This window comes from Syngnathus floridae, chromosome 20 (genome assembly GCF_059516105.1).
Source record: "Syngnathus floridae isolate MCC-2025c chromosome 20, RoL_Sflo_1.0, whole genome shotgun sequence".
Classification (NCBI taxonomy): Eukaryota; Metazoa; Chordata; class Actinopteri; order Syngnathiformes; family Syngnathidae; genus Syngnathus; species Syngnathus floridae.
This window is the reverse complement of record NC_142432.1, coordinates 2,262,704-2,285,536: the sequence shown is the minus strand read 5'-3', so window position 1 is coordinate 2,285,536 and position 22,833 is coordinate 2,262,704. Positions and strand designations below refer to the sequence as shown.

Sequence of the window (22,833 nt, the reverse complement as noted above, 5' to 3'; positions counted from 1 at the left end):
CCCTTTGATTCAGCTAATTGTTCACGCTTGTGATTAATGGAAGTAATAGCATTGGTCCCATGAATATTGCAAAGTAACATTTTTGCATGAAAATTATTGTCGTGGATATTTATGATCACGCATGTGGAAAAATTCAATGCGAATCGGCTTTTCGTGTTACTTTCTGTCGATAGCAATATGGCTGCCTAAGCAGGTGTCAATATTATCGGCTAAGGAAAAACAATGTGTATACATTTGACTTTGACAAATCTGCCATTTCTTCTATTTTCTGATGAAAGATTACGTGCCTTGACTGATTTATCTCACTTTATACATCATACAAGTGCCTAGAGCCAGATAAATAATCTATTTTTTTTCATTACATAATTTAAACGACTGCCTTGGGCCTATGTAGCAAGGATGGATCTTCAATGTGTATGAATGAGTACCTGGTATAAGGTTGGAGTCTGGAGAGCACGGCCTGTTCTCACTGCTATTTCCCAAGCACTGATTTCCAGTCGGAAACAGGACATCGCAATGACGGACACGTAACTGGGCCCCTCTGGAGTCGCACAGGGACCACTGGGACCAGCTGGACCAGCTCTCTGCAAACAAAAATGAGAGTAAATCCCACAGCTGTGTCGTGTTTGTGTGGGCCCTTGGTTATGTATTAGTCATGCATGGCTAGCCTCCACAGGGTCTAGAGTGGCTGAAAAGAAGAAGCAATGGAACTTGTGTGTGTACCTGGACAGGCTTGAGTGTTGCATAGTGCCTCCTCAGTGTGCAGGCCAAGGCAGATGTCTCCTCCATAAGCAGGTGGGGGGTTACTGCAAGTTCGCGTCCTCATGTAATGTCCGCCTCCGCATGTCACAGAACACTTGGACCATGAAGACCAACAGGACCAGCTTCCATCCACTTAAGGAAGCAGAAAAAAAAGATGTTTCACCTTGAGATAGCATATAAGGAAGCTCTACTTTAATTTTCCAACCCCAGACAAATGGATTAGGATTCAGGGCAGGTAGTGAATTTTGCTTTCAAGAAAGCAAAACAATAAGATAGAAGTAGCTGTCAAATCAGATTTTTCGGGAACACAAACTCATGCCTGATTTATGTTGCAGTTCAAAAGGAGCTGCTGCAAGCTTTTTTTTCTAGTTTTTTTTTAGACGAAACAGAAATGATGAAAAATTGTGCGTGTGTATTCTGACATGACAGAAAGTATGCGTCCTACAGCTGTTCCAAATAAATCCAGATATCCCTGAACTCATCCATTTCTCTTTTTTTAATTGAGATAAATGAACCATCAGCAAGCGCGTTGCTGATCGCAGCATCGGTTTTATTGCTTTTGTTAAACCACTTATGCTACTTATTAGTTTGATGAAATTTGACTTTATATTTTATTAAGACTTACGGCTTTTGAAAAGCCATTGTTGCTTGGCAGCGCTATGCAGGTAATAGAAGTTGCCGTTTTGTGTAATTTCTCTATCTCAACGTGACGCGCAAGTCGATTCCTGGCCCTTCATGACGGATGGTCTCATCTTGGTCAAAGTTGTGAGCAAAACAGATTTGTTTCTAAACTAGATGGATGGTCGGAACGACACCCTTTTCCTCCTTTCGAGAGTTGAATTAAAACGAATCAGATTGGACTACAAAGGATCACAGCCGGTCTCTCGCCATTAGCTGAGATGGCTAAAATGGCGTCTGGATTTCAGATGGACCATTGCGATTCCTGAAGATTTGGCGCCACCATTCTTTATCCGTTAATAGATTCTTGATCTTCTCCAATTAGTGAGTGGACATCCCTTACCAGGACAAGGAGTACTGTTGCACTCCTGGTACTCCTGGGCAGCCCCCATGCAGGTGTGACCGCCGTGCTTTGGTTCCGGATTGCTGCAAGCCCGTTTCCTGCTGCGAATTCCACGACTGCAGTCTCTGCTGCACTGGGTCCAAGAAGACCACGAGGACCAGCCACCATTGACAGTTCGGGCGGAAATCTTCCCCAGATGAAGAACCTCACCTGCAAAGGAAAATTGCTTTAATTCATTTCTGCTTTCTGAAGATGGATTTAGTAAGCTAAGTGCGGCGCCTCGTGTTCATCAAACATCAGTTTTCATCATTAGTGCTCTCATGTGGAATGAATCATAGAATCCAAAAGCGAAACTTTTAAACTATAATCATCTCGTACATTAGTCAACGTTGTGGAACTGTTGCAGCCGGTGAGAGGCATGGAGCACTAGAGGGAAGGAAGAATCATCTAGCCTGTCTGAGTGAGCGAACGATAATCACCTGAGATGAAATTACAATGACTGTCCAGGTCGGATGAGTCATTTTTTCCTTGGCCACTGTCTGCTTTTACAGACGATAATGGAGCTCCAGCTCTTAAAAGCCAGGTTGCTGCTTTACTTTTGTCATTCTTCATCAACTCTTCTTCAAGGCTTTTGATTTTTCGACCATCTTTCTTTTTGGCCTTTTAAAATTAGTCTCATTACCATTCCGCTGTTTTTCCAGCCCTTCTTGTATTGTCAGCGAGACGGAGTGTTTACCTCAAGCTAGTCCTAACCTCTTCATAAATACGGTTGACGTTGGCAGCTTACCGCTTCATCACCTCTCAAGCTGGCGTGTGGAGCGACGGGGCCCGTCCAAGCGTGTGCTCTTTATCGATTCTAAGCGCGGAGTACCACGGGCTGACCTGCCTGCAGCTGTGACCTGATACTCTTCATCCAGACTTATTTGAGGCCCATGTATTGAACGGCTGCCCGTCATGATTAGGTTGGGCAGCTTCATCAGGTTTCATCTCATTAGTGCAGGCAACTTCTTATCTTATTGTCATGGAAATAATGCAAAAGGGAGATTTGTCATTAGTCAAAATTGATTGACCTTTATGACCTTTAAACAAAACCGTGACCATTTACATATGTCAATGCAAAATAATTCCCGTTTGTATGTCACGCTATTAAATGTTGTTATGGTTGCTCACAGTGGAACCACGCAAATACGGAAATTTCTGCGCCGACCTGAAATCTGTCAGCCGGCAGCTTCCTCAAGGGAAGTTTTCTTTTTTTGCCGAGGAGCCGTATAAAGAGAAAGCAATTAAAATTCTTGAAAGGGCACAGGGGTGTAATGAACAGACTCACAAATGAAATGTGTACAAAAGTAACGGGACACCTGGACATATAGAAATAAATAAGGTGGCTTCATTCCGAGCACGTCTTTGCTCTTCAAAGAATGAAACAACAACATGACAGCTGGCGGTAGTCACATGAGAAAGGCTATCTTGTCTGTTCGACTTCTCTACTGGTTTTTTTCGGGTTCATATCACATATGGGTTCCATCAAAGCCAACGTCTGGCTTTAAGGATGTTAAATCATAATGCCAACTCAGCAATCCTTCTCCATATGCTGGTTTATTGTTTATAAGGTACCTGGTAAGCCTCGCTTGATCTAAGCTTCTGACAGACGGTCGGCGCTCCAACGCAATTTTTGATAGAACTTCCACAGTAACTCAACGCTGACACCGTTACGGTATTTGATGTTAAGTGGAAATTATCTGAAAACAGATGGGAATAAATTAAAGCTATAAAGCAAAAGGTATGCGTTTGAAAATTCCAGGTTGATAGGTTATTGTCTGAGTTGGAGTGCACAATGCAGATGTGAGCTTCCATCTGATGGTTTTGAGTATAAAACATGAAAAAAGTGAGCGAGAAAAAAATATTTTTCTTTTTCTTTGTCGAATAACAAGCTTTTCTTCTCCCCAGGTAAATTGAGTCACCAATGGCACCCAAGGAAGAATCCAGTCGGAAAAAGTAACAAAGCGAGAAAACAAGCTACAAGTCTCCGCCTTGGTTTAAAGGTCAGGATCAAATCTTTTTCTCTCTCGCGCTCTCATTAAAGGGCACAGTCCAAACTTCCTGACAGGCAATTTTTCAAGTCAAAGGCATCATTTCATTGCAAACAAAGCCGAAAATATTCTTTCTCCTTCATATCACTTCATGTGACAAATGGATTGTGGAAAATGTGCACCAAAAATCAAATAACTGACAAAGTGTGGGCCAAAAGAAAAAACACTGATTTAAAAAAAAATCTGACTAGCCAAATCTGTTCCACCAAGCAAATGTCATACATCGAATATTAAAACATAAAACAGTGAATTAAATACAAAACGTAACCTAAAACCTCAACTGCACGCTTATCTTAACCCCGTTCAGTTTTTCTCTTCCGAGTCAATCGTACTTTAAAAGCCAGACGAGAAGACGAAAACAAAGCAGAGACAATAAGGATAGCGCAGCGCTTATCATCAGTCAGCACTGGCGTACGTCCAACAAGTCTTTGCTGTGGAGAAAAGTAATCTGTTGCCCACAAGAGGGTCTTGGCCCTTCTAGCGCATCAGCTCAAGTGAAACGCATCAAGCCTTCTGCTATGCTGACATGCCACACTTTCTCCAGGGGAAACAATGAAGCCATCGCTCACTAAAGCAATCTGACCAAAGAATAAACTCTTTCAAAGTGATGGCTTTGCTTTCTACCTTGGTTGGCCTTGGTGGATACAATTCCAAAAAATCCAAATCTATTTAATTCCAACACATTAATGCTAGTGCCCCTTACTATATATGACGACTGAAACTAGATCATTAATTTCTTTCCATTGATTGAACTAGACAAGCATATTAGTTTTTATAGTCGTTTAAACTACGGGCCGGCAAGGGGTCACACGGAATGATTTACAACTAAAGCTTTTACACGTTTGAGGCCCGCCTGAGACAGACAAGTTGTTGGATTCAAACTGTGAGAGGTGTTAAAATGTGTTTAAATATTTAAAAAGATATATATTTGTGTAAATCAACAGATTTTAGAACTGTCTAAAAAAATCGTGCTTTGACTGATAATAAAACATCAAGTGTCTCTTTAAAGGCAAAATATACCAATTATTTTTGTGTTTTTGACACAGTTCTTGTATAATTATTCTGAGCAGGTGAGTCGAATCAAGTGCCAACGTTTCTCGTATGAAATGACTACTCTATGCTATTATGTGAGTAACTAAGCATCTTCTGATTAAAATTACCTGAAGTTTAATTGCAAAGACCTCATCTCTTCAAAATTGCACTAATGATATTAATGCTTGCTGAGCATACTTAATCGAAAGAGTCTTTTAAGTTAGGTTATGTCAAACATGAAGCATGAAATGGATCCCCAAGCTTAAGATTCTGACATTTGTGCTTGAAGCCATAACAGGTTCTTCCTAATGAAGTTATCGCTATCATTCATTCATGTGAATCAGCACAATATACGGTTAGCCGTGAAATGTTTTTAAAAATTCCCTGTAATAAAAACAGATATGCATCGTAATGAGTTCAAAGCAATGATGGCTTTTCGTGCATTGTCATGTGATGATGGAGAAATGAGGCAGATGAGTTCCCAAAGATGTTGGGAGATTATTGGAGCAGCCAGCAGCCAGTGCGTTAAAGAGAAAGCTCGTAATGAATCGGGTTCAAATGAGAAACCAAAATGAAGGCCATAAACTTGAAACACTACTGACCGTGAATGGAATTGGCTCATAAACATCTATTTTCATTTGCATACGAGCACGTAGATTTTATTTTCCCTGCCTGATTTGCGAGACGGGAGGAAACGACCTGATTTGTTTTTAGGCGCTACTCAGTGCTACATCGCTAAACATGAATAGTAAAATTTTGGAAAAGATTCACATCTTGTTTTTCCACTTGAGTACACACAATGTCTGCTAAAAAAATAAAATCTTATGTTTCAATTAAGACAGCCTTTATTAAATTATGTCCCTTAATAAATTCATTCACATTTTTCCCCTTTTAAATAAAAAAATTAACATCCCTGAAGGGATTTGCCCTCAGGCTACATTGCCATCCGCCAAAAGAAAAAAACATTATTTTCATTTATTTGATTATTTCCTCCTGGCTCTTGGGGTTCTCAAAAGGTTTTCTGAGAGGGGCTCGCCCTGGTTGGCATCCTCGCTTGAGAGGCTTGTCATTGCCGTCCTTTTTTTGTCACTTGCTGTGATTAATGCACGTGATGGGATGTCAGGCTTCTACCTAGTGACATTTTCTAATGAAACACATACGTCGGTCGGCATGCACGCCCATCCTCCTGATAATGAGGAACAAGGCAAATCAGTTAAAGCTCCCTGTTGTCTCTCACGTCAAGTTTTTTTTTTTTCTCACGTGCCCGTTGGTGCTCAGTGCAAACCCCTCGAGGTGTTTTTAAAAGTGTCAGCTTCAACAATATGCACCCGTGACAACATTAGACTACTAGACTATTAATCTGGAATAATGAAGCAGGGAGAAGAAACACCTAGTGACTTGTGGGAACACCCAGACTCAACTCAAAGTGGAACAAGCCATTATGATAAGCCCTTGTTTTCCCACCAACACTTTTTTCCCCCCCTACTGCAGTGATTTTTTTTTTACACCCTCTATCTTCAAACTTGCACTTAACAACATGCCAATTAGCTGCCTCTTTGTACGCACGCTGAGAAGTACTTTTCTGAAAATCCAAATGGGAATAGCTGCAAAAAAAAAAAAAAACTAGACAGAAGTATTAGATATTACACCTGGAATGAGACACAGAAGTCAGTGAGAATTATTAGTGTCCATAGAAACAAGCAAGAATTAGCTTGTGTGTTTGTCATTATTTTAGCAGCGTATCGAATAAGTCTGGATGTGGTTTCTGGTTTCGTAGCTGTCATTTATCCGGTGGAACAATAATAATTGCAAGTCAAGTACGAACCATACAGTGTAAAAGGGGCAATAGTTGGACGGATCGAGTATGTCGAAAAATTAATAATTCTAGCCTAACTACTAATTAAGTTGCTCTCAATACCTTTGGTTGAATTATAGATCATGGCAAAGATTGATGTGGTTATAATCTAAAGATTGGCTTTTGGATTGGAACTTAATTAACATGTCTGATGCTTTGGTGTGTTGATAAATGACAGAAGCTGAAATATGAGTGGGCTTTTTTTCGGGTCATGGAGTTTGAACGCAAAGAATATTGCACCAAGGTAGAAAGATCTAGCTTCTCACCATCAGTGGAGCAGCCGGTGGAACCGTCGCTAGAGCAGTAGCGCATCTCAATCCTCTGCCTGCCCACCTCCAGCAAGCTGGCATCCGGGATGCGAGCCTTGCACGTGTAACGGAAACGCTGCTCGTAATGCCCGCCGTTGTCGGAAATGTTAACCGGTGTCCACGGGGTCCAGGGTGTGGTCTTCTTCAGGTCTGGACAAGGCTGGGAGTTGCATGACTGGTATTCCTGCAGGGACAAAATGTCAAGCGTGAAAAGTTCAGACAAACGATTGCCGTGTTTCGCAAGCTTAATAAAACACCAGACAATAGCTCAGAAAATTCAATCAAAAATTCGACATGACACATTATTGAGAGTCTTTTTTAATATTTCATTGCTGCTCATCCTTTAAAGCCAGCTGATTCTGGTTCTGGTTGGGGCCAGCGGAGGCTACATTCCCCTTTGGACCATTTCACTGAACATGGCCAGACGCAAACAAAGCAGGCAGTAAAGGTCATTGATGAAGTTCAGAGGCAAGTGGAAAGGAAAGGAGGGCTGGAAAGGGGAAGGTGGAAATGAGGCTCTTTCCCCTGTCTGCATTGAGCTATAAATATGAAAAACACATCACTGAAGCTCAGGATGTGAGTCACATGGCTTTAAATTTCCTTCCATTAGGACAAGTGGTCAGAAAATAACATTTGTGCTGCTATATGTGAGAAGAAGATAATCACGGCAGTTCTATGCCAGAGGAAGTAGAAGAGCGACGACTATTTTCTCCTTGCAGTCTTGTTTATTTATGCTGAATATGACTTGAGTGACTGCCAGACCTTGAAAAATAAGATAAGAGCTCCGGCAGCTAGAGTAGCGTGACAGGTCACACCATTAGGTACACCTACACAATCAAATGAGATTGAAAAAGTTGTGTGAAAACATTTTTCAAGTCAACAATGTTTAAATGTCCCCGCACTGCACTTCTCTATTAGGGTTGACAACCTTAAATACTTCAAGAGACATTTCAACCGTCGTCTACAGAAAATAGACACAAAACCCTTTTGACATTCCAAGTGAGGATAATATATTACTTTTTTCTCTTGAAGTCTTCAATTTGTTTTTTAGCTGTCTGTTTTGTTACTTTGATTCCTGTTGTTTCGAATTTCTTTATCGATTCACATTAGTATCTTGTTTACCTTGGCAAATTCCTTTCTATTAAATCACTTGGATTGCACTCCGGTGTCTCCTATCTGCTTCCATTGCTCCCCAACCATGCCCATCTATGACAAATTGACTTTCCAAAGTCACAAACACCAACAATAAACGTGGTTAATATTTTTGCAGTCAGACCAGGCTGCATTGGGCAAGATATTGCAGTCAGACCAGGCTGCATTGGGCAAGATACCAAGAAGGTCTTTAATGAACAAGAAGCTCCTGTCACATTTCTACTTAAGGAGCTGCCTTGTTCTCCTAAACGTAAACTTGTTTTACTTGGAACAAGTTGTGAACATTTCCCCCGGCCCACCAAATCTGGAGACAAATACATTATCTTCTCAAATGAAGTAGCCTCTTGGTCTCATTCCATCCATTTCTGCATTGCATCTTTTACAGTTCATAACTCATCATCCAACTTTTGTTCCTCCTTTTCCCGTCACACGTTCCCTCTCTTCTTTAAAGGTTAAAAAAAAAAACACTGGTGGGATTGAAATTCCGTTAGTGTCCGTGATGAACGGGCGCGTCAGGTCCACTGCACTTCCTGCCTCTTTCCATCTAGCACCCTAATCGCCACCACGCATTAATATTTAACATTGTTCCGTATAAGCCGCCGGCGGTCTGTGATCATCAGACACAACAACGGGGTAGAGACAACCTTCATGTCTTTCTGGCCAACTACAAAAATAAAACTCTAACAAAAGCGAGATAAAGATAAGTGATCTGTGGGTGTTGTGAGTTGTTAATGGTTGGCCAACACAGTAAATATTTAATGAAACCGCTCCGGTATGCTTTCGTCTCCAATGCTCTCAAAGGATTCACGTCAATCCAGAGGTCTAAGGATCATTACTAATCTTAAATCTGCCTCAAGACTCTCTCTTAAGTACTGCTTGTATATATTTTATAGCAAGATGGTCAATGCATACCTAACAAAAAGAAATCTTAATGACTGAATCCACTTGAAAAGTTCTATCGCTTAGTAAGAGGTTGGGAAAGCCTTTGAATGAATACCAGAGAACTGAGAATCAAATATAAATCTTAAAGGGCTACAAATGACTTTTCAATGTCCATTTGAGGTCAGTTAGACAACCGTATTTTCTGGACTATAGGCCACACTTAAAAGTGCCATTACCTGTATTACCAAAACATATCCTTAGTTTATAGTCCAGAAAATACGGTACATTCCGAGAACACTGCAAAACGAGATGTTCTGTTTCATGCCGTGAATCAAAAGTGTATTGGGAGGGTGTGAGGAACATCTACTTCAAAAATGGACATAAAGAACCACAAGAAAGAAGGAAATATTCCTTGGCAGGCATGTGTGCTTAGTGTAATTACTTCTCATTAAGTGTGTTTTTGTGGCTGTGCTACTCTTGTTGTGCTCAGAACGTTAGAGGTGAATAATAACGAGACTTGCCTTTCAAACCTCCCACCATGATGGCTCTAATTATGCTGCTTATTGGTGTGCCTCGTTGTTGTTGGATGCAGAGGTTATGTTGGTGTATATAATCGGCGCACACTCTAGCTCCCTGACATTTAAGACAAACATCCAGATGTGAAATATTAGTGTGACTAATCCTCTTTAGAGGCTTTATCCAACACCATCGTGTCCATGGCGACGGCGTGTTCATCACCTCACATCTCCATGACGCGTCAAGTTTAATTAGCAGTGTCTACTGCAACGCACTTTGTCAAATGCAGACTTCATCCTGAGTGACTTACTACTTTAACTTGCATAAAAATACACACATGGCTTAAAAAAAAATACGTTGAGGTCTCAGGTAGTGTATATAAACTCAAAATTGTTTGCAAAAGACCTCCAGAATTTCATATTAACAAATCTTGATGCCAGACGGGAGTGTGGATGGAAAAATTGCTTCCTCCACATCTCCATGGGTTCATGAGGTCCATAATTCTTGCAACAGTGATCTCCCGCCTGGACCTTGATTACATGTAGCTAGGCAAGGGAGAGTTGGTATGCAAAATGGTATTACAAAACCACTAGTCGAGACATTTACGAGGGGGAACATTCAAAATGTCCTTGAAAATAAGCACTTGACCTTAGAAGACAAATGGGTTCTTCTGAAAAAGCAATGTTCTACAGGAATCTAGTGCTTATAGAAGTTGAGATGATATATTTGAGTCCTCAATTGCGGTCATATTCCTTATTCCATATCCCAAGTTGGATTCTGTGGTATTCAAACTGCTCAAATCTATTATAAAGTGCAAAATTCTTCTGATTTTCATTTCCGCTATTTAACCCATTCACTGCTGACGGCTATAGATGTTAAAGATCCATTTTAACAGCGAACGAGTTGAAACGTAAAACATAAATAGTCATAGCTGTCGCAATTAAGATGTCACTGAGTCCTCTCGCTTCTCTTGACAGCATTGTCAGGCAGGCTGTTTGATTTTAGGAGCAGCGAGAAGCCAATCTCGAGCAAAGTTGTACGTCACCGCAGTGTGAATAATTAAAATATGAATTGACATCCCTCCCTCCTTGTTTGGCTGTTTGGATGACCTTCATTAGCGAAACCTTTTCACAATCAGCCATGCATGATTTGCAAGGCAACTTAGATGTAATTACAGGGTTGAATCACACAAAGATCCGACTGACATTCACATTCTATTATGAAACATTTCGATTGTTCGTAATTATAAAAGTTCATTGTGGCGTAGAGGGCAAAATAGCTTCAACGTGTTTGCTGCTTGCAGACATTTTCATGCTTTCACATTTTTGGAGGAGTTTGGGGAAGCCCATTTTAGTCTGTATAATATAAGGCATTGAAAGATATGATCATTCACTCAACTGTGGAAAATGCATTAGTTCCAATCAGTCCAGACTTTCTACTCTGAGCAACAAGAGCTTCTCTCAAATTCCATTTGTATATTGTACTGTTCACTATCATCACATTCCCAGAATACATCAGAGCATCATGGCCGATGCATCAGTGCGGCTATTTTGACATGTACGATGTATCCCGCGGAGAAGGGGCACTATCAGGTGACTACTCAATGAAAGTCTAAATGGGGAGATGCTTTTTCCATTTGTGTGATGTTGTGTAACATCTTACACGTTATGGTCAATTATCAGTACGCAAGAATGAGGCTACTGTGTGGGAGGCTTCATAATACAGTGCTGATTTTTTCCCCATCTTCTCAAACGGTCCATTAGATAATGCTTATGGCGTACTTTTTCCACAAATGTTAATTTAGTCGACCACAGTGTCTCTTGTGGTTGGGAAGGCGGGCATGTAATAAATATATTTCCCTATCCACCCTTAGCTACTATTCAAGAGTCTGTCAAAATAAATATGGACAGTGATGCCATTGCTGGGAATCTAATTTCCGGATGAGCAAGTTAAGAAAGTTGAAGCTAAAGAATCGTCTAACATCTAAACAGAACACTCTGATAAACACTGAAGGACAAGCGAGAAAGGACATCCACATCTCTATTTCATTTCAAAGATAAAAGCAACAGAGATGATGTGATCACCCCGCCACACAGCCATCAATAACAAATTGTTCAGCCTGACCTTTGCTTTGTGCTTTTCTTTATGAACACACAAAACCTTTTCAAATTGCATTTGTGGTGTAAAATAGTTCCCAGCAATATAGTTGATGCTTTCACAGGATAAAAATGTTTTTGCATGACGTACCTGGCCACACCCGGGACAGTCATTGCCATTCTCACATGTTCTCCGCCGCGACTGGATGCCGCCGCCGCAAGGCACATTGCACCGTTCCCATGCCGACCAAGCCGACCAGTAGACGTGGGGAGGGCAGGGCAAGTGTTCATTACAATACCTGCCCGAGAAAAACAGGTGACATCACGATCTGGGAGTTAGGCAAGAACCAAAAAAACAACTTGACATTCAACAAGTAGAAATAGAAAAAAGTTCATGTAGGAACAATATCCCACTTTTTACAGTGCTAAGAAAAATGCAAAACGATCGTGCATGAATTAAAAAACACTAGGAAAGTGTCTTTTGAATACTCAACAGACGCCTACGCACCGATTGCCTCGGCAACAAACTGCAAAAGTTACAAAGACTTCATAGTGCAAGGCCGGAATGTCTCGAAAGGCATATAAACTTAACAAATTGGACAGAAGTACCGCATTGCTTTGCTCGTGCCTTGAATATGGCGTTTCGTCAACGTGCTTAAAATGACGACAACATACACACAAGGCATTTCTAATTGCCAAAAAAATACCAGACATGACAGCACTTTATAATATTATTGTCAGACTTATTAGAGTCATTATAATTGACAATTTTTCTATACGCTTTATTTACTGTTTAGTAGTGTTTGGACTTGACTGCCTTTTGAGAAAAGTGCAAGTGCTGAAATAGCTTTCCATGCTTAAATAGGGTCTTATCCATTGTCCGATTCTCAAATAAGCCGCTCTTCGTGAACAATCAAAAGCGATACTCTTGAATATTGTGATTGGAGAAAATAATCCTTGGAGCAGTTTTCTTTTTGATGTTGACTAATCTGCTTGCTTAAAGTTGGGCAGAATGGTGGGACTTGGGAGCGGGACAACCAAAAAGTGTGAAGGAGAGACTGAATCACAACAATCGTGTGCACGCTGCATAGATTAGCAGGTTTACAATAAATCACAAGCCAAATGAGTCACCCCCAAAACACCGATAATAAACATCTTGAGCAGATTAAGTTCTTCAAATCCCATTGCAGTGTTTGTCCATCCCATTGAAGCAATTTTCGTTCTAAAATGCGACTAATGAGTCAATAAAGCTGCCAATGTAAGCCAAGGTATGAACTAACCAATAGTTGATCAATGTAGGGATTCTTAACAGATTTAAGATCCGCATGATTGCTTGGATTCAGAACATTTGCTTCGCCTTTAAATGCTTCGGCTGCTACGAAGGCAAATTAATGGGAAGTCACTAGTTCAAAGTGTTGTTAATGCTCCAGCTGATTGGAAAGTAGAAAAGAGAACAAAAGCCATTGAGGCTTAAAGACAGAAAAATGAAATAACGGGTGGGCGGCAGAACCTGCTGTTGGCCTCCCGCAGTCTTTGTTAGGTCACGAAGCTTTTTTGTCAGTCAGTGTTATTTGCTCAAGGCTACTGGTGGAGCAGAAGACCGCTCCATCAGGAGGCACAAGATGAGTTCAGAGGAACCAGAGGGAAATAATTCATCATCTTCAGCCATTTTATTTGCCAGATTTTTTTCCCCAATGGATGAATAGATGGATCAGCTCTTGTGCGCTGTTTTATTCTAGTATTGACTTCATTTTGCTGCATTTAGTTTTTCAATTTTGAGCATTAAATAACACCTCATCATGAAGACTCACTGTCACATCATTAATTCGTTTGACTTGAAATTTTTCACGCCACATGTCCACTTGTTTCAAGTTTGAAAATAAATACGGCAGCAAATTGTGGTACCTCTCCTCTCGGTTCTGTCCCACACACACTCGCCCGCCATGACGAGGGGTCGGGTTGCTGCAAGAGCGCTGACGAACTTGAAAGCCAATACCACAGCTGGTGCTACAGGGAGACCAAGAAGTCCAAGGAGTCCACGCTCCGTTTCTATGGCGACACACAAAGATAGTTGCTGTTGAGGCTGCTGCTCTTTTCTAAAACACATACACTAACGGTCAGATTCTAGTTTGGCATCTCGGAATTAAAAATAGTTCAAATGAATCATAATTTATTGAACAAGTCGTTTATAATTAATTGGCAATTTCATAAAAATTCCTATTACACAAGCAAAGTTAGTTTTTCTCCTCCAGTTCTTTTCTTTATCAGCTTTTTATATCCGGAAATCAATTGAAGTTCACAAATCAAAAAAATTGTCTTAGAAACAAACAAGTTCATTCTGTGCTAGTTAATAAGGATTTCCTTCAAGTTGTCAGTGTTAAGAACTTTGGAAAGGTGCAAAAAGCACCGAATAATTGTCTTCCAAGAAAAATGTTATTCTTTATCACACAACACCACATTAACTGGAAAACTATTTTGAACATCATTTCGGTCGGATAAAACCTACCTGGAGCAGTTGGCGACCTCAGCGCTGATCCCGTGACATTTCTGCCCACCACATTGAGGGCTGGGGTTATCACATGCGCGTGTACGACATAGGCAGGAGCCCGCGTTACCACCGCCACCGCCGTCGTTGTGGCTACAAGTGGACCACGCCGACCAAGCACCAAAACCTCCATCAACTGTCACATTCCGAACCTGTTTGCAATGAAAAACCATGACATTAAAGTTTAAAATACTTTTTTCCCTTAAGTACAAAACTATCTATTGCATCTAGAATTAGTCAGAAGATGTGCGGAATTTGAAAATGGTCTCGGAACATGATGTTCCAAAATGCGAGTAATGGACCCAGCGCAGCAAAATGAAAGAAAAAAAAAATGGCTAGCGTAATAGGAAGGTGACACAGAATTGAGTTAAACTGGAAGGTTGTTTTATCAGAGGAACTCTAAATTACTATGTGCTTTGGCAGGAAAAGCTAATATGAACCATGTTGACACACAGCTCTCAGATATAGAATGCACATAAAAAAAAAATCCATATTTTAAATGGCAAAAGATTTAAATTATGGATTTTTACTGATAATACTAATGCTTTTCATCTACTTTTTCCTTGGTGGAGATAATAAATTATACTGCAGAAACATGCTTTTTGTGTGCGTGGCCTTCAAGCCTGATAATTCATATAGTATATAATAGTAATTGAAATTTAAATAGATAAATAAATGAATGAATACATTAAATACATTTTCAAATCAAGGTCACAAGACAGCAAGCTGCAATGCTTATATTTACTGTGCATCCTTGACTGAGGGCAATAAATAATTTAAATATCTGTGGTATGTGGAATGTGTATACATACTTGAGAAAAAGCACATCTTGGTCTCGCCACAAAAGGTGAATAACTAGACATTATTATTTTAGAGTACCTTAAAAAATGCTATATGTGATAGAAAAATGTTCCGGAATATTTTTATGGCACACTATGTATATAATGTACCACATTTATACAAAGATGTAAACAATACACGTGAAAGCAGAAATAATTCATTTTGTGCAATGTATATATATCAAGTCACAATTCCTATCCATCCATTAATCCAATTTATTATTTTTTTGTGATCTTATATATTGATCCTGAACTGTTTATACTACATTGATAGTTAAGAGATGTCTAAAATCTCAGCGTGTACCAAATGCACCACTTGCCACTATACGTCAGTGTACCCAGATTCTTAATGAGTAGAAATCTACCTGCAAAGCATTTTCTGCTCACGTAACAAATTTCCTTGCAGGATGCCAAAACAAACTTGTATATACATAATGGCACTGTATTAATCCTACTTGTAGATAAATGTGTTTATGCAAGCACAAATATATGCATATTAGGTCAGCTTTATCATTACCAGCATCTGTGCATGAATACTGATTATTTTAAACAACATACACCGAATAGACTTATCCAATTGAATTATTTTGGTGCTGAGTGATTAAAAAAAAAATGTGCCACAGGTTTTATGTAAAATACCCTCATTTTCTATGCATGGGAGGCCGTGAGGAAGAGTATCAAGGGGCGAGCTGGCTGTTGTACAAGTGCTCAAGTCGGCGCGGCAGCTTCTGTTGATTAGAATAAAGACTGTCTGCCATGACAATCGTGTCAAGTGTGAGCACGCTGGATGTATTCTTGCCTTAAGTCACGTTTGAGAGATTGACAAGCTGCTTTGGGACACAGAGCAGCCTCCTCTGCTAGTAAAAAAAAAAATGACATGAGGGATATTTCTCAAAAAGAAGAGCTGAGCTGATGTATGTGAGAGTTGGAGGAAAACGAAAAAGCAGCCAGAGGTGAATGATTGAGGAGGAGTTCTTTAGAGACATGCTGCTCCCATAAACCTTCCTTGTTGGTTCCAAGGATCTTTTTTTTTTTTTGGATCTGATTTTTGGGATCTACTAGAAATAGCTCATGTGGCTGTGACTATTCCATTCTTGAGGACATTTATTGACTGGACAGGTAGACTGATACTCACAGGGCACTTTGTAATGCTCTGCTCCCATTGGCTCATTCTGGCGCTTTCTTCTAAGGTGGTACATTTCTTCAGGAGGAGGTCCCAACCGCAGTAAGGGTCTCTGGCCCCCACACATGCCCTGGCAAAGGAAAACATTGAATATAAGAGAAACAGACAAATTCCTCTAAAAGAAATTCTGATTTATTCTGTGTCTATTTCTTTTTTCTAAGTAATCCTTAAACAAACACCGGGATTAACCGCACATTGATCAGATGTCCCTTTCGGGGGAGTTCTTATGGATGGGCTAATTCAAACTCAAGATAGGTCTACAAATATTGACACAATGCCCTATACCTGGCCACAAAAAATGAAAAGAGTGAAAATACGGTCCACATTTGAAGCTGTAACAGCCAAGCTCTAAATCTTTGTTGCATTTGATGACAAGCACAAATCACACTTTACCTCTCATTGCCATTAAAAAAAAAAAAAACACACGATTGTGTATTGGACAAGGAATTGTCTTGATTCTTAGCGTGTGTGATGATGGATGGGATTCCACCCTGGTGTGGAGTTTTTACACCCGGGCCTCTGTCTCAGGTTTTACTCTTGACGGACTGCCAGTCTGACAAAGGAACTTAAAATGACCGATAACCATTCGCAGCCATCCGGTGTGCATGACAATTTTGGAGGCAAGAGAGTTAAGATGGCGAAAAGGGCATCTGAGGGCATCTCTGGAATATATATATATTTTCGTCTTAGCTAAAGCCCCTTCCCAACATTGATCTGGCCTCTCTTAGATAACACAAGACAAAGCTTTGCTTCGGCTGCTTTCCATTGAGACAAATGGTGCTTGCTTATGCATGTACTTACTCTCTAGCCTTGTGGTAGCTGCACCTCTTCAGGGGGATCTTGATGACCTGGTCTCGGACGCCCACGTACAGCTCGCTTCGGCTGTGCAGGATCAGCAGGCTACGGATGGGCTGCCTCTTCCTGGCCGGGAATAGCTCAATCTCTTCCAATAGGCAGCTTCCCGTGGATTGATTCAAAGGCGAGAGCACTTTTCTGATGGTGCCGTAATCTACAAGAGAGAGGAAGTGAGCCTTGGTTTCAAAAGAGAAAGATTTTTTTGTTCCTTAATAGGGCAAGAAATCCTGCTATATTATAAACGTACAGTGCGCAACACATTTATGAGAGCGCTGTCTGAGACTGTGTGGACGTTTTACCATTTTTGAACAGAGATGAGAAATTTCAAATTAAATTCTGGTTGACTGGCCTTCTTTGGAAAAGTTAATTAATCTGTTTATTAATCAAACATAACATTTGCAAGTGAATTAATTTGAAATCTTAATCAAGAACCCATTTTTAACATTTTCATTTTGAGAAAGTTTAAAGAAGTGATAACAACAATTCTTAAAAAAACACACACACAAAAGTTCAGTAATTACCTGTGCTACAAATGTGAGATTTTTGTGAAGCATTATGTGTTCAAAGAAATTTGAAGGGCAGAATAAGGTTTTTTTTTCCACAGACAACAAATTAAAAGTACATAAATAGGCTGATTTAGATTCCCTCTTTTTGACAAAAGCCAGCAATTGCCTGTTTATCTGAAGCCACTCCTGATTATTCTCACTTAAGCATTATGCTGGTAGTTATCAGTGCTTTTTTTTCCACCACACTCAGAGCTGACACCCACAAAGGTTGAATGTGTTTAAGATTCCTAATCAGAAATTCTTTTGTCGGTAGTCAGCACAAAGGACAGATGGCTCAGCCTTGAGACTTTTTTGTGACAATATGCAATCAGGAGTTAAGCTCAGCCTGTCGCCAGAGTGTTTTGTGTAATGTGCTAGTGTGTCCTTAACTAACAGTGAGTCATGAAATCAAGTGGTAGAAACCCAAAGAAGTTATTAGAACCTACTTTTTCATTTAGGTGAGCCCCCAGAGATTTTTTTCTTTTGGGAGCGCCAGCATCTATCTATCATATGCAGTCCTTTGGGTGAAGCAAAAAAATGAACGAGGTGCCGACTATGCAAATTGTCGACAGCGTGGCCTTGTGGCTATCAGTTATGAGATTAAGGTTTTGCAAGTGTTTTTAAGAAATTGAATAGATGGGGAACGCATGTCAACAAGCTGAGCAAACAGCCAAACAGACTTTGGAATACGAGCAGATGTATTGTGCAGCGATTGTGAGTCTGTCTGGGTCTTGTTAAAACAAACACTTGAGTGTCATCTACATAAGTGATGTTGAATTTGATCCCCCTCCCATGCTACGGTGTGTGTAACAAATGATTACAAAATAGAAAGCAGATGCCTGGTGAGTATCTGGTGTCCCACTGATAACGCTTTCCACACTTTACTCAGGCTGTCATAGGCTATTGTCACACGAGTGGGATCAAACAGTGTGCTGATTGGCGGTGACAACAAACAATAAGACGGGGAATCTGTGCAAGATGTCATTATAATCACTTATGACTTTTTTTTAAATCATCGAACACAATTAAAATGTCTCTTACGATAAAATGTGTGGGATCACATGCAACGTTGACAACTTAATTCTTGTTTGCTATTTTATCGGTTAAAAATGCACAAATGTAGTTGAACTCACCAGTGGCTAAATAGATGATATGGAAGAGCATGTCTTTGCCTTGCACCACATCCACGGCCACGTGGCTGAAGCGGACATTATCCTCCATGAAGTAGGGGACGGGAACCACAGGTTGGACCACCTCATGCATCAATAGGAACTTCTGGGCGTCTTGCAAGTTCCTCTCCGTCAGGTTCACGTAAGAGCCTGAATCAATTGTGCCGCACTGTGGAGTCGGGACAAATTGGAAAACGTTAATTTGACTATGACAAGTCTAAGCTTGGCAGATATAATTCGAATGTGGCTATATATTTGCAATTCCCCTTGAATAAGCAGTCGTATAATAAATTGCCATTTTCCTCAGGCAAATCCTACTTGGACAAGTTACACTTAACTGAGCCTGGACATTGTAACCATTAGTTCTAAGTGACTAGCTACCCTAACAACAAAACGGCCACTTTATATGGATCAATTCCCAGCATTCCATGGTCTGACAGATGAGCATCATGGAGGCTTTTCCGGTGATGGGCGATGGATCATCGCCCTCACCACTTCAGCAGACGGGAAATGTGTTGTGAGGGACAGCACTAAGCTTTATGCATGCCTGCTCTTATTGTTTCTCTCCTAGCAAAGAGACACACTGTATGAATATATATCATAATATAGCATCTCATCCCATCTATGGTGATGGCTGAGATTGGCCTTGTGAACACGGAGATGTGTATGATAACATATTTGGTGGCACCAGAGATGGATGCGTGCTTTTGGCCGTTCAGTCCGGTTGAGGGACAGACGCGTCGTTTGGCTGAGTGTGTCCGTCTCACCTTCTGTCCTCTGCTAAGATTGCAAGAGCCTCTGAGTAATGGTCGTGAAATTGCATGTTTTGAAAAAATGGCTCACAACAAAAGGGCTCGGCTTTGCAAGTAGAAGGTGGAATATTTGAATTTCAGTCTAAATTGGGGTGGATTGTTTCAGATGCATTCTATTAGTCCCAAATAAACTAGTCTATTTTTTTTTGTCTGTCCCTTCATTATTATTTATTACCATCGAGGTTTATGTGGGACTGTAGATTTGTGACTCCAACAGTGACGAATTGATTCCTCAGACAAAAGTGAGATTTTTTTGGGAATTTTCTGACATTAGAATAAAAGTCAGGACAGCCGTTTTGATTCATGTCGACTGAAACAGCAAAATGTAAAATTAAGTACAAAATATATTGAGTATCTGTGGGGCTGTCACGAGACAATCTGATCTGAAAAAGATCTGCTCATGTTTACAAAGGGATGAAGTCATAAAATGGTCTGCCGGTAAATTCTCTGCTCATAAATCTAATCCCGCGGCATCGACAAATTGATGAAGATGTCACCCAAACTAAGATAAAGTACGCGTCGGCCCGGTGGCGAGCATCAGCTATTGTGAACAATCTTAAGGAGAAACGGAGATGGCGACGCTCGAGAAGTTTTTAAAAGTGCCTCTCTGGGATGTATCGACAGAGAGAGGGGGAATATGTTGGGAGTCCTGAGCAGAAGGAAAATTGAGTTCCTCGAAGGGAAATGACTTTTATTCAAATAGCTTGTTTGCAGACATGAGAAAGTGTGACAGGGCTGAGTGGCTTTCCATGTCACTGAGTGTTTGCAGAGTTTTTCTTGTAGAACATCATCACGTTGAGTGCTACTGCTTGCTGGAAATATGCACAGGCTTGCTGGAACATGTGCGGCAGGGAAGGGGATGTCTCACGGGTTGACAGCTCGGCCTTGAAGTGATTGCAGTCCCTCATGATGAGCGGGTGAGGATTATCAGTAAAACTCTAACCCTAAGAGCCACTTCTGCTAATAAAACACCCCCCTCCCTCTCTGAGTAATCATTCCTGAGGAGAAAAAGGCTCACTGCTGCTTGTGTAGAATAAGGATGTACTGGAAGATATTTAACTTGGTTGGCAAGATGCAAAATATGGTTGGTTGTGTCTAATTGTTGCTAAATCTTAATGTTACCTTAAAGTCAGGGTTGGGGTTAGGGTATGGCAGCCAGGCCGAGCGTGAATTTTCCTGGTACTTGAAGGGTCCATTGAAGACCTGTGATATGGCACTCAGATTGAAGGCACACACAGCAGAGGCAGCGATGCTGTTTCTGAAAATCAGGAAAGGAAAGGGGGATGAGAGGACAGACGGGATGATGGACGAGATGCAAGGCCACTAAACTGTATTTAGCATTGCTGTGAGCCAGTAATACACATGAAACACACCCCTAAGGTCAACTCCATTGTAAATGATGGCCGGTATTGGCTCGTAAATTCAACAACAGGGCAGAATTAAACTGTTTGGCTTGTCTGATTAACTGCACACATCCTCACTGTGAAATACAGCTTCGACTTTTCCAGCTGTCGCTTTCTGCATGTCCAAACGTCGTTCCGCTACAGCGGAAGAAAAGATTGAAAAGATTTTCATTCTCCATTCAGGACTTGGCCCATGTGAATTAGAGAATCTGACGCGGTTGTTTATTAAAGTAGGCGGATCGTTTCCAATACCTTGGGAAAGACTTTGATTCCAGCAATTGGGAGCCATTCAACATAGATTAGTCAGCATATTGCAATATAAAATCAACAAATTCCTTTTTAAAGCATCTCCCGTATAAACTAAAAACCTGCTTTCATTTTGTCATCTTTGATAAATGCTTATGAACAAATATTTATCTGGGTCAAATACACGATCAAAACTCACACATTGGTAGTAAAGATGCCGTAGAGCAGCTCCAGCTCGGGCAGGTAGAAGGTGCCCTGCAGTTCGTTGTAGTTAAAGGGAATTTCACCGGGCCGAGAACAGTTGAGTCGGGCCTTCATAAAGGTCGTCCACGTATCCTCCAGGAGGAAGCGGCCGCCGATGTCGTTCTTACAGACGCGGCCGGCCCGGGAGAAGACGGTGCGACCGCAATCGTGCTCCACCGCGTACTCCCGAAAGAAGAAGTAGGTAAAGTTGCCGATATCGTAGGATGACACAAAGTTGGGTTCTGTGGCGGGACAAGAGAAAATACTTAGAAAATTGACATTCGCTGTGTATGAGCGTGCAACACAGCAAAACAGCAGGTGATCGGGATTAATAACTACGGGCAATGTTATTAATGACTTTGCATTCCAACAGGAAAACTCATTTCTCATTCTTAAAGGTTGAGATGAAAAACAGCTCGAAGAGGTGAAACGTAATAGTTCTCACCCTGTCAGAAACACGTAACCCCAGCAACACCGCCCCAGCAACCGTTCATCTTTTATGTATGACATTATTAGATCCTAACCGCACACTTTATTCTCCTTGGCAGTGATTTAATTCATCTTTAAATGGAAGTGTAGCAGTCCCTCCCTTCTCACTTCAACCTTCTTATCCTCGGCACCTTCAGAGGGCGGAGTAGAAGGGAAAAAAAATAAATCGACATGCCGTAAAATTACTTATTAAGCACCCATTTTCCCAGGGGTTGTCACGTAGTAGCACACGGCGACTTCTAATTTCGTTTTCCAATTTAGCTTGGATGTTGAATGCGACTAAAGACTGCCTGACCAAATAAAACTTCTCTTCCCCCTAAGCCAGACATGTCTTAAACTCTCAAATTTACTCTCAAAACATTTCAACAGTCTTCAGCTTTAAGTGAAAAATCCAAAAACGCCCAGTTTTTATGGCAGCTAAAATGTCCAGCGTATTTTTATGGAACTTTATATCATCTCTCAAGCTACACCTGCTTACCATTAAGCCACTTGGAGTTGTACTGGGCAGTACGGAGCGGTGGCAGGCCACCCAGGCTGCGGTAGATGGCGGGGTCACGCCCGGAGAAGTCCATCGCCGTTGCTGCGTAAAGCTCGCCGCTGGATGTGATGAGCGCCGTGGAGTTGTGGAGGGGATTGTAAGGACACCGTGCCATTCCGCTTATCTGATCGTGGATTTCCGTCAGATTGGTGAGCTGAAAGAAAAAGAAAAGACGAGTGAGCAGGTGGAAAATAGTAAGCCAAAATGGCCATTGAGATCTTTCCTACAACAAAGCCAAATATTTTTTACACA

The 22,833-nt window shown here is 41.0% G+C and overlaps 1 protein-coding gene across 6 annotated transcripts in view; it reads right to left on the bottom strand.

Annotated features, from left to right (window-relative positions):
- sema5a (sema domain, seven thrombospondin repeats (type 1 and type 1-like), transmembrane domain (TM) and short cytoplasmic domain, (semaphorin) 5A) overlaps nt 1–22,833 on the bottom strand; it is a 67,605-nt gene that overhangs the window by 5,002 nt on the left and 39,770 nt on the right. For all 6 annotated transcript variants that reach the window (XR_015854626.1, XM_088363379.1, XM_088363380.1 and 3 more), the window contains 13 exons: nt 22,522–22,735; nt 21,511–21,796; nt 20,785–20,920; nt 18,815–19,019; nt 17,083–17,290; nt 16,234–16,351; nt 14,221–14,411; nt 13,620–13,763; nt 11,866–12,013; nt 7,027–7,252; nt 1,784–1,993; nt 724–894; nt 429–584 (listed from right to left, as the gene is read on the bottom strand). Coding sequence is in view for 5 of the 6 variants with exons in the window: in XM_088363379.1 (XP_088219505.1) it covers nt 429–584; nt 724–894; nt 1,784–1,993; nt 7,027–7,252; nt 11,866–12,013; nt 13,620–13,763; nt 14,221–14,411; nt 16,234–16,351; nt 17,083–17,290; nt 18,815–19,019; nt 20,785–20,920; nt 21,511–21,796; nt 22,522–22,735 (2,413 nt within the window). In the remaining variant the exon portion in view is untranslated. The remainder of the gene's footprint in view (nt 1–428; nt 585–723; nt 895–1,783; nt 1,994–7,026; nt 7,253–11,865; nt 12,014–13,619; nt 13,764–14,220; nt 14,412–16,233; nt 16,352–17,082; nt 17,291–18,814; nt 19,020–20,784; nt 20,921–21,510; nt 21,797–22,521; nt 22,736–22,833) is intronic.